We start from the raw sequence: 10,364 nt of genomic DNA, 5'->3' as shown, positions 1-10,364 counted from the left end.
GTTAGTAATTGACATTCAGGTTATTATAGACAAAAATGAAGAGGATTTCAAAAAGACAAACTTACCAACTTTTTTTCCCATTCCTTATTAAGATCATCCACATAGGAGAGAACAAAATCAATTCTCCTGACACCATCCCTGAAGAAAATAGAATCTTTGCTCTGATGTCTTTTATCAATCTGTAGAAGATACAGGCACATGAATTAAAAAAAAAAGTATTGCTGTTTCTCTGAAATATAACAGAAGGCAAAGAAGCTTCCCAATTTTGCCACAATTCTTCAGTTTCTTTACAGCAGAAGATATACAAGATACACAAGTTTTAACGAGGGCTAGACATGGTTTAAATAATTTCAAAATTAGCTGCATTTTTTCTGCAAGCATTACATGTGAATAATTGGTAGAGAAAGAATAAATATACATATGTTAGTGTAGCAATATTTGTGAATACTTGAAGCAGGTAGCAAAATGTAAATTCCATGCATTTTCCCCAACAAAACAAGATTCACTAAATCAACCACAGAGACACGTGTCCCAGCAATAACCACATAAAAACAGCTCACAAAAATACAGGGGTGACATTTCAAAATGAAATATTTACTTTCATGGGAAAAAAAAAATACATCTAATAAAAGATATCAGTGTAACAGGGCAATTAGAGTTGTAATTGATCTATTAAAGGTCATATTTTAATTGACCAACATGCCAGAATGTCATAGTAACAACATCCACCTTGATCACTCRTTAGGCCACAGTAATGAATTCATTCCTGTTAGGCAAACAAAAGGCTGCAACCCCACTCTGCTAGGGAAGTTAATTAATATTAGGTAATATTATATTATTTATTACCATATCAATATCAAATCATGTACAGTACACACAGCAAAGTGCTCTCCACATATTCTAATTTAAATGCAACTCTGCACTGAGGAAGGTTGGTGCTATTTTTCCAACCACACCCATCAGCCAAAGCACATTTGCACGGGGCTGAATTGGGTTTTTTATTTTATTAGAGTGGGAAAAAAWTAGGATAATTCAGAGTGTCTTTTCCCTCTCCCACCATGCAAGGAGAGCTCCCTAGAAAGCAGAGAGCAGTGTTTAGAGCTGTGAATTTGCTGCCAGTGAAGCAGATTATAAATTATTGCAGCTCTCCACGCCAGCACCCAGCACTGYTTTACCCTGAGGCGCCGCTTCAGGAACAGGTTGAACTTCCTTCCACTCTGCTGGAATAACCAACAAGGAGTTAGCAGGACCACTGCTTCCCTCCAACTGCTTCAAACACACACATCCCAACCACAGGGAGAGAGAAATCTCCTTCTAGAGCTGGGAAAAGCCTCCAACCACCAGAAAAAGCACCCACAGATATTATCACTTTCATGTCTTTTTAATTAAAGGCAGAATCTGTTCTGATAGCAAAAATGTGTGCCCTGGCACAGCAACAGCCTTGGGCACTGCAGGCAGCTGCCCCTCGGGGCTTTAGTCCTATACCCAAAAACCAAACATGTTTTGCAGGGTGCACCTGGATTATTTAATCCCAATATGTTTATGGGGCTCTGAGGGGTTTCTGTTTCTGGTTATGCACCCGACAGGAAATGTGTCCTTGCAGGTCACTCTCAACTTGCAGCCCAGAGCTTCTTCCAACACATTCTGCTGCCAAACATCCCAGCCCTCTCCATACCCACACCTCAAAGACAGGGAAACTTGTCCCAGAGCAATGCTTTTCAGATTAATATTCATTCAGAAAACTGCAAATTCCTTGAAGGCCTCCATTCAGAAACACCATTCACAAACTCAGTGCCTCACACCTCGAGGTTTCCCAAGGTCCCACAGAGCTGGGACTGCAGGTTCAGACCTCAACACCTTCCTCTCCTGTTTTTGGACCTTTTTTTTTGTGGGCAGGTGGTTTGGAGTAGCATTTTCAGTGACAAAGCAGTGACCAGCACCAATCAGAGGAGGAGGAACCCATTCATTTCATCAGTCACAACACAGGGATGTGGTAATGGGAATGCTGAGAGGTCACATTAACACCAAGAAATGGTTTTTATGATCCCCATCAGCACATCAAGGAATTACATTATCACACTCCTACAACACCAGGCAAAAAACCTACCTGAAATTACAACATTTTGTTGATTTGTAACATTTTTGCTGGCTTAAAAGATACAGTCTACAAACCAAGTATTTATTTTAATAACTGCATAAAATCAATAATCACACAGGCAAATAAGAGTTAAAACAGGCAGTGTAAAAATTCAAAAGAACTACATTAAAATGCAACGAGGTAATTTATGAATAAGCAACCCACTAAGCAGAAAAACTTTCAGAATACAGAAATGGACAAARATAGAAGGTTTGAATCAAAATACAAGAAAAGCCTCCATAACTGAAAGGGKAGGAAACATTCAATGGCTTAAAAGCAAAGTTATCACCTTCACTCAGATCCCCAGTTTGCATGGAATATTTATATATTCCTCCTTTCCACTGAATAAAAACAGGAAAAACACACAGATTTAAGTGCTGCTGTGCTAAATATAAATATATATATTTATAAATATACATACATTTAAGCATAACTTTATAAACACATATATAAATGATATAAATATATTTCCAAAAGCAAAACAATGCTGGAAATACATTTACAAACATTACATTTACATTTACAAACACACAGGCACTCTCCTGAAAATCAAAATGGCAAATTTCTGGTTTATGCACTCAGTTCCCATTTTACCAGAGAGTCTCTTGCCATGAAGTTCTCCTCATTATTCTTCCCTGAAGGAATCCACACAACTGAAGAGCTCAATCTCTTTAAAAATGTCTATTAACAACACCTTTAACACCACCCATCCCAATTTCCAGCTGTACTTCATGCAGGCTGTAAGGTTGCATACAAAACTTTAACCTTTCCCATTCAAAAAACCACAAAATCCCACATATTTCTTGCACCTAAAACTTGCAAGCTGCTTTTTTTTGCCTTCAATTCTGAACCACATCAAAACCTGAGCGCTTGAAAACATGCATTTCAAAGCAGTTTGAAACACCAAAATATTTGCACTGAAATACAGATGCACATAAAAAGCCTCTCTGGGTAAAAAGAACACAWTAAACAGGAACAGAACAAAGTAAAATAAAATAAATTATGCTAGGAGAGCGTACATGTTAATGGAAGACACCAGAGCCCAAAGGAAGCAAGCAGACAGTTTTAATTCATCTCAGCATGTACTTCCTTCAGTTACCTTCAACGCATTTTTGCACTTTTTCTCCATAAAATAATAGTGGTTATTTAAAGTTTTCTGATATATTTGAGAATTTAYATAGTTGTCTTGTCTGTGAATTTCAGTGAGTGGCTATTCTGAGCCTTTCTTTGTTATTTACTACAATGAAATATTAAAAAAATGAAATATTAAAAAAAAAGAAAAAGAGGTAATCTATTTCAAATAGTGTCAGTGTTTGTTTCTTGCTCTTTTAAAACATTTGAAAGTATCATGCTGACTCACAGAGCCCTCAGGCCATCATGATAAAAAAGGAATCCCACATTTGTTAATAACACCACAGTCAGAATATACACCCTGAATCCCATCAAACCAAAACAACCATAAAAAAAAAGCAAACTTTCCAGTTTTCACCACCAAGCTTCACCTTTCAATTTTGTCTGTTATCCTTTCGATTTGCTTCCATTTACCTTTTAAATCTTTTATCCTTTAAATGCAAAACTGCATTCGTTTTTGCATTTAAACAAGCCAGAAAAAAAAAAAAAAAGGTTTTAGAAGGATGGCATCCTTGAAACTGGAAAATTTCCTGGTGAGGGACGGTTTTGGCATAATGCCACACAAATTCATGCAAGGAAGCATGAATACTTCTCACTGCTTACCACTTGATGTCCAGGGATGAGTAAAGTAGTCTCAGTGCTGCTTAGACCCTGCCAGTGGCATCACGGGAGAAACATAATGTTGTTAGCATTTGGTGCAAAGGAGGTTTTAAAATAAAAGGCTAATTCAGAAGAAACATTGAAGTTTCTGTTTTCAGCTGCTGGAAAGCTCTTCTGAGTGACAGGTGGATTTTCAGTCCATTTTTATAGAGTTTAAACCAACCTCTGCTTCCTCAATCTCCAGCCCACACCACTGATTTTTATATGCTCCAGACTGATTTTTTAGCATTAATAATTACAATTTTTGGTAAGAGTTAAACAGCATTCCTCATCATTTCCACTAGAAAAAAAAACACAGCCTAAAAGAGCTGGCACAGATYACCGTTTGCAAACTGTTAACAGTACTTTTATTAATTTTTATATCAAAGAGAGAAAAGAGCACAGGTGGCTGTGCTTGTGACTGGAACAAATGAGACACYAATTACTCAGCTACCTTTTAAATGCAATTGTACAATGTGCACTGAGCAAAAAAGAATGCAAGGAGACAAATCCTTAATCTCACCAGGAAACAAATCCTTAATCTCACAGTGTTTGGAGAAGGTAAATTGGTACCAGTAAATTGGAGACCAGTGAGGGCTTCCCAGCTYCCAGTTTTGATCCATGGCTTTGGGATCAGGCTCTGCTATTGGAATGAAGAATGCCTCTCAACATCTAATGATCTTAGCCAATAACTTATCCCACTTCTGTTTTATTTTTCCTTTTGGGTGTTTTGAACACAAACCACAGACAGAATTTAACACTCCAACCAAACAGTGCAAGTGCATTATGAAAATGCAATAGTTCTCTATGGAATTAAATTAACTTTCAACATAGGCAGAATTTTATTATTCTACCATCATTTACTGGTTTACAGTTGTAGGACTTCAAAAAGTTTATTGTCCTTCTCTATGGAAATAAACTCACTTTCAATAGAGGTAGAATATGAACAGCATTTTATTATTCTACCATCATTTACTGGTTTGGAGTCGTAGAACTTCAAAAAGCTTATTACCCCAAGCCAAATTTTCATAAAGTAATGTTTATTATTTTTAAATAATATTTTTCACTTTTATCACCTTTTTTTTTTTTTTTTTTTTCTTGAGAGAAACCATTCTACTCCTGTTCTGGTTGCACATCAAGTAAAACACACATTCTTTCTCAATGATGCCATCTCTGGGTATTTGCTTATCTAAGTAAGTCAAAAATGTCCTTTTCCAAACACAGTAAAATAAACACAGGAAGATCAATGTGGTTTTTGGCAAGGAATCCCCCTGAGGAACAGTGCAAATATAAATAGCTGCACTGTGCTCTTACCATAAGTTGGGTTTAGAAGTCTAGACCTCGTGTCAGTGATGCTACTGCAAAAACCTGCACTATCAGTAAGGGCTGACACACTTCAGTGGAAAGTTTTTCTCCAATTATACACTGCCAAATTATATAAAATTACAAGTACTGTACAAACTGAGCATGGATGACAGCACAGCCTGGCATTTCAGCACTGCCCTACAGCTCCTGATCTCTGCATTTCACCCATTCCCACCCCATCCACACTGAAACATTTCTGTCTGCTTCTATTTTCTAGATTTTGAAACCTGCTTGGTCCATCTTTGCAATATTAACATTGGTATTTTTACATTTCTCTACTTGAAAATCCGCCAGTCTGAATCAAAAAGTGAACAGGCATAATGTACATTATGATGGTGTTTCTTCAGAAAAAAAAAGCCCCAAACAATTAGATTTGAACACCTGCAGCACCTSCTGCACTGAAAGAAAGACAACAATCTGTGATAAGCCAAATTTTAAAAATGCATTGTTTAATGAATTTGATGGAGCTCTGCCAACTTACCTCTGCTAACCTGCACCTTGTTCTCAGATTTTCTTATCATCAAGATACATTATGGAAAACCCTGATTGACAGGATTTTTTTTGTAAGAATTTCACTGGTGTGTAATGACCAGAAAGGTAAAAATTCAATGTCTGACTGTGCAAAATCAACTTGTAACTGCTCACAGCAGAAGAGGGCACATTCCTGCATTCTCACTGAGCAGTGCAGTCACCTGCCTTTTATGAGGCAGAGTCCACGTTCATACCAARCAGACATTTAAAATTACTTTGTACTTCTTAATTGGAATAAAAAACAGTCCTCTGTACAGACAGACCTCTACAGGCATTGATAAACTACAAATTCAGTAATTCAGTCTTGCACAAAATATGCGTTGATTTTACACTTATCCCAAATTTAACACAAATTCAATTTTTTAACCTTTCTTCCAATCTTGAAACGAGTGATTTTCTTTCCTCTTAAGCACAGGAATTCTCTTTTGTCAGTGGTTTCATYTTCATTTACTTTGTAACTGGAACAACTCATTACAATATCCCTGAGCAGACACACTGTTACAGATTTTTCTAGCACTCTGCACAAAACGCAGAAGAAAAAAAAAAAATATTTCTCGAGTTTTATTTCATTCATTTTCCCATTTGTTTGAAAGGACTTTCAGAGCAGGAACTCCATAAAGGCTGATTCAGGTTTGTTCTTCACAGGGATTCACTTAGGACAGCATCCCTACCAGAGTGGCTGTGCATCCCTGATTTAACAAGGATTTCATTTCAAGCAGTCCCCATTAAAGCACTTATTTTAAAACATCCCCATCACATCCCTTTTTTCCCCCTCCTCCAGTATGCTGTTTGCTGAAAACACCTCCCTGCCTCCCTGCATGACAAAGCATCTAGAAATGATTAATGCTCTAAGAACGAGTATGGGATAYGAAAAGCTGTTGAACTCCAAGTGATCTCATTTCTTTTGCCCCTGTGGTAGATTAAAGGATGAGAAAAATGAGACTCAAGAAGAAGCAGATTTTAAAAACAATAAAAAATTCAAGGTGAAAGAGGYAAGAAAGCAAAATCATGAGGGACCAAATGCACCATTGATTGGTGCTCAAATGCTTTTTGAGCCCTGGACTTCATCCAGCTTTTGTATATATCTTGGCAGGCTTCACTACCAACTGCTCTTCACTTTTTGTTTGACTTGCATCATTCCTTACATCCATCTCATGTATTTCTTTTGCAGATTATGAAAGAAAGAAAAAAAAAAAAACCTCAACCACTGAATTATGGATGGGTAATGTTTTTGCTCTCCATATTAAATCTAAATTTAATTTTTAGATTTTTTTTTTCCTCCTCTGCTGTTAAACCAACAATAAGGCCTTAGCTTTCACTCTGTTCTGCTGAACACAAATATACTGGATATTACATTTTTTCTCTTCCAAAAGAAAAGACAGCCTGAGCATAATGAAGTGGTGACCTGAGTGTAAGTTCATTTAACTCTTTCCCAATGGAAAAGAAATTCTTCCAGTTTATACAGAAATGGTGCCAACAACAAGAGATCAGCATGATATGGGAAAAAATCCCATAAATATTAGAGGCTATCTTACTAYTGGAATGAATTAGTGAAAAATTTTYAAGTATAGACTGAACCTGAGTTCTGGGATATAAATCATCAAGAACTAAGCCTGTCATGGCTGAGGAGTGTGAAACTCGGCAAGAAGATCAAGAATAACTCTGTTACTTTCTGTCTGGCTAATGTACAGAAAGAAAAAAAAATCAGATAAATGAAAATGGAACATTGGGCAGGATAGGGCAAAGCTCAGGGAAGTGCTAATTTAAATGAAAGCAAACATCAGAGAACCAGCTGAGCTGCAGAAACAAAGACCAAACAAGCTGTCTCAGAGGGAGCAATGAAAACAACAAAACAAAGCTCCCAACTCATCAATAACTTACTGATATTGCTAACAGGACAACACTGTGTGATTTTTAATAACAAATTATGAAGAAAAATAATTATGTAAGGAAACATCAAAGTAGAAAACAAGAGAAAAGGCTGCATGAAGTTACCAAAGAGAGATTTTTGGGAGGATAACCAGATATGTTTTTCCCAGACATGAATGTGCTGAAGATMAAAGCCTCCTTTTCCCACCCTTTCACCCTTCAAACAAGGTTCAAATCCCACATCTCTACACACAGGACAGGTGTTGCTGTCCTGGTTCTCCCATTTTCCTGCCTTTTCCTGTGTTCTAAGTCATGAAGTGACTCTTTCCAAGTTTTGGTGAAATGGGCAGAGACACTTTGATTAGCTCAGAATCACTCATCATGGTGAGGATTCACACACCAACTGCAGAGCATTGCCCATTGCTCAGGGAAGCACTTGGTACGGCTGTTCACCAAAAATTCTGATGAGTACAACCCCTACAGCAGATCCAGAAGGGAAYAGGGTGAACATATGGACAAGTTTTAAGATGGAACTGGTGCATTTATGAAAATACTGGGATGATACGACCAGCAGGTCAGCAACACGACACGCAGCACAAAACAAAGCATTCCATGAGGAAATGTGAGGAAAYATTATGTTTTTCCAGTTGCCAAAGCATTTAAAGATTGTGTGATTCTCCTTCCAAGGCTGACACTGGGGACACCATTAAGCTCACACTGGAAAGTCTCTCCTGAGACTCACTGAGTGTCAGGGGTACATTCATGATTTTGCTCTTTCAAAACAATACAGGAAGAAAATGTTTCCATGGATAAAAAAGAGGTATAAGACAATCTAAAAGAAATATTAGTTTTAAAACTAATTGTTTTTTTCACAGGAGCCATTCTTCTTCATTCCTACCAACAGTACATGAACTAACCCCATCCATACTGTACCTTACCTCAGAGCTGCTCGGGATTTCTGATCCTGAAGTTGAAACAGTTTCACATAAAGGTCCATTGCATTCTTCCCCTAAGGAACATTGAAGAAGAGATTCATATAAATACATTCCTTATTTTAAAATGCTGTTGTATCTGAAAATTATGTGGAGCTTGAAGGCGTGGAACTATGAACAAGTAAAATAGGGAAAACAAAATTCATAATACTCATAATACATAACATAAAATCTTCAGGAGTGGTTCTTTGGAGATGAAAAAGTGCTGCAAGACACAATATACTCACTTGCACTACCTTAGTGTCACCTTGCATCACAGGAATATAATTTTTAACCAGGACAGAAAAAAACCTGTGGTCATCACATATCTTTCTTGTCTCAAATTTCAACCAGGTCTAAGAGGGTCTCACACTCARACCTTTGCTGCCTTGGTTATGGAAGTTCAATCACCTATGGGATTGTTTGCTAGAAATCAAATTAGAGTGTGATTTTTTTTTGCTAAGAGGTTTTAATGATGCGTAACCTCAAGATTACGGATGCCCACATAATGGAGACATAACAGGATCAAGATTAATAACATGAACTTAATTACTAAGCTTATTGTTTGGAAAAAAAACCACAAAACCTAAAAAAATAAATAAAAGCAACTCCAAAGCAGCAACAATGATAAAACAAACCAAACAAAAAACCATGCCTTCATTTTAACAGCAGTAGTGAACTCCAACATGACTCTTCCACAAATACAGTCATTTCACCAAGTACACTGTTAGTAAAGCCTTAATGTTAAGGGGGAATCATATTTAGTACCTTCATAATCTCAAATTGGATTGAGACCCTGGCTGGGTTTGTGCCCCTGAACATCAAATATTTGATGTCAAAATTGCATCCAAGTTGGAAATAAACTGGTTCTTCAAAAATATATAACCAAGTACAGCTTGAGAGCATCTTGTTTCCTGCAATTTTCTTCCTCTAAGTTCACTTACAGAAAAYGGTCTCTGTAATTTACAACCAGACACCTGATATGATGAGAAACCGAGCAGTGGCACATAAAATGTAACAAATTCCTGAATGCTGCAGATATGAGCTGAACACAGGGATAAAGAGCAGGAGCATCCCCACCACGCTGCACTGCCCAAACCCTGGGACAGGGGAACAAGCCCAGGGCCCAGCAGAAGAAAACCCAAACTTTTTGTCCCACAACTCTCTGATTTTAAACCAGGAGCAGCGTGGCACCTCATCCCTGCAGCCACAACATCCCATTGCCCACGCTGCTGAGGGAACTTGAACTGATTCAATGCCTCCGTGTGGGTTTTTTTGGTTTTTTTTGCCGGATTTCATCTCGCCTGCAGTTGTGAAAGTCTAACCTCAGAGCAAATATAATTCAGAGTTCCTCATTTAAAACACTTTCCCATCACCACAGCTGAATACCCGTGCAACTTGTGGAAGGAAATCTTCTTGGTAGCTCTGAAATAAATCCAAATAACTCCAGGGCAGCACAGGAGAAGGTAAAAAAAGAACGCAAAACGTGTATGAACCAAAAGGTACAACAAACTAAGTGTGTTCCCTCCTTGTAAAACACATCACCAGAACACAACAGTGCACACCCAAATCACTCAGGAAGCTGCAGAGGCCCCATCCCAGAACTGCACCAAGCACAGGAAGGGAAATGCCCAGAAAGCGAAACCTCCCTTAACCAGCAGAGAGCCAAAAATTGACTTGCAAATCACTCTGTAAAAAGCCTGGCTCATTTGTGATATCAA

At 37.7% G+C, this 10,364-nt stretch overlaps 1 protein-coding gene across 4 annotated transcripts in view; it reads right to left on the bottom strand.

Moving 5' to 3' along the window:
* The window catches only part of ANO5 (anoctamin 5), a 42,237-nt gene that overhangs the window by 21,808 nt on the left and 10,065 nt on the right, over window positions 1-10,364 (bottom strand). For 2 of the 4 annotated variants that reach the window (XM_057382695.1, XM_057382697.1), the window contains 4 exons: window positions 8,611-8,681; window positions 3,872-3,919; window positions 1,176-1,220; window positions 66-179 (listed from right to left, as the gene is read on the bottom strand). In XM_057382695.1, coding sequence (XP_057238678.1) covers window positions 66-179; window positions 1,176-1,220; window positions 3,872-3,919; window positions 8,611-8,681 — 278 coding nt within the window. The remainder of the gene's footprint in view (window positions 1-65; window positions 180-1,175; window positions 1,221-3,871; window positions 3,920-8,610; window positions 8,682-10,364) is intronic. The other 2 variants (XM_057382696.1, XM_057382698.1) reach the window with 2 other exon arrangements.

The sequence above is a fragment of the Malurus melanocephalus genome, unplaced genomic scaffold (assembly GCF_030028575.1).
Source record: "Malurus melanocephalus ecotype Western Australia unplaced genomic scaffold, MMel_1.1 scaffold_580, whole genome shotgun sequence".
Lineage (NCBI taxonomy): Eukaryota > Metazoa > Chordata > Aves > Passeriformes > Maluridae > Malurus > Malurus melanocephalus.
Note: the sequence above shows the minus strand (reverse complement) of the source record. Positions and strands in the feature narration are given on the sequence as shown.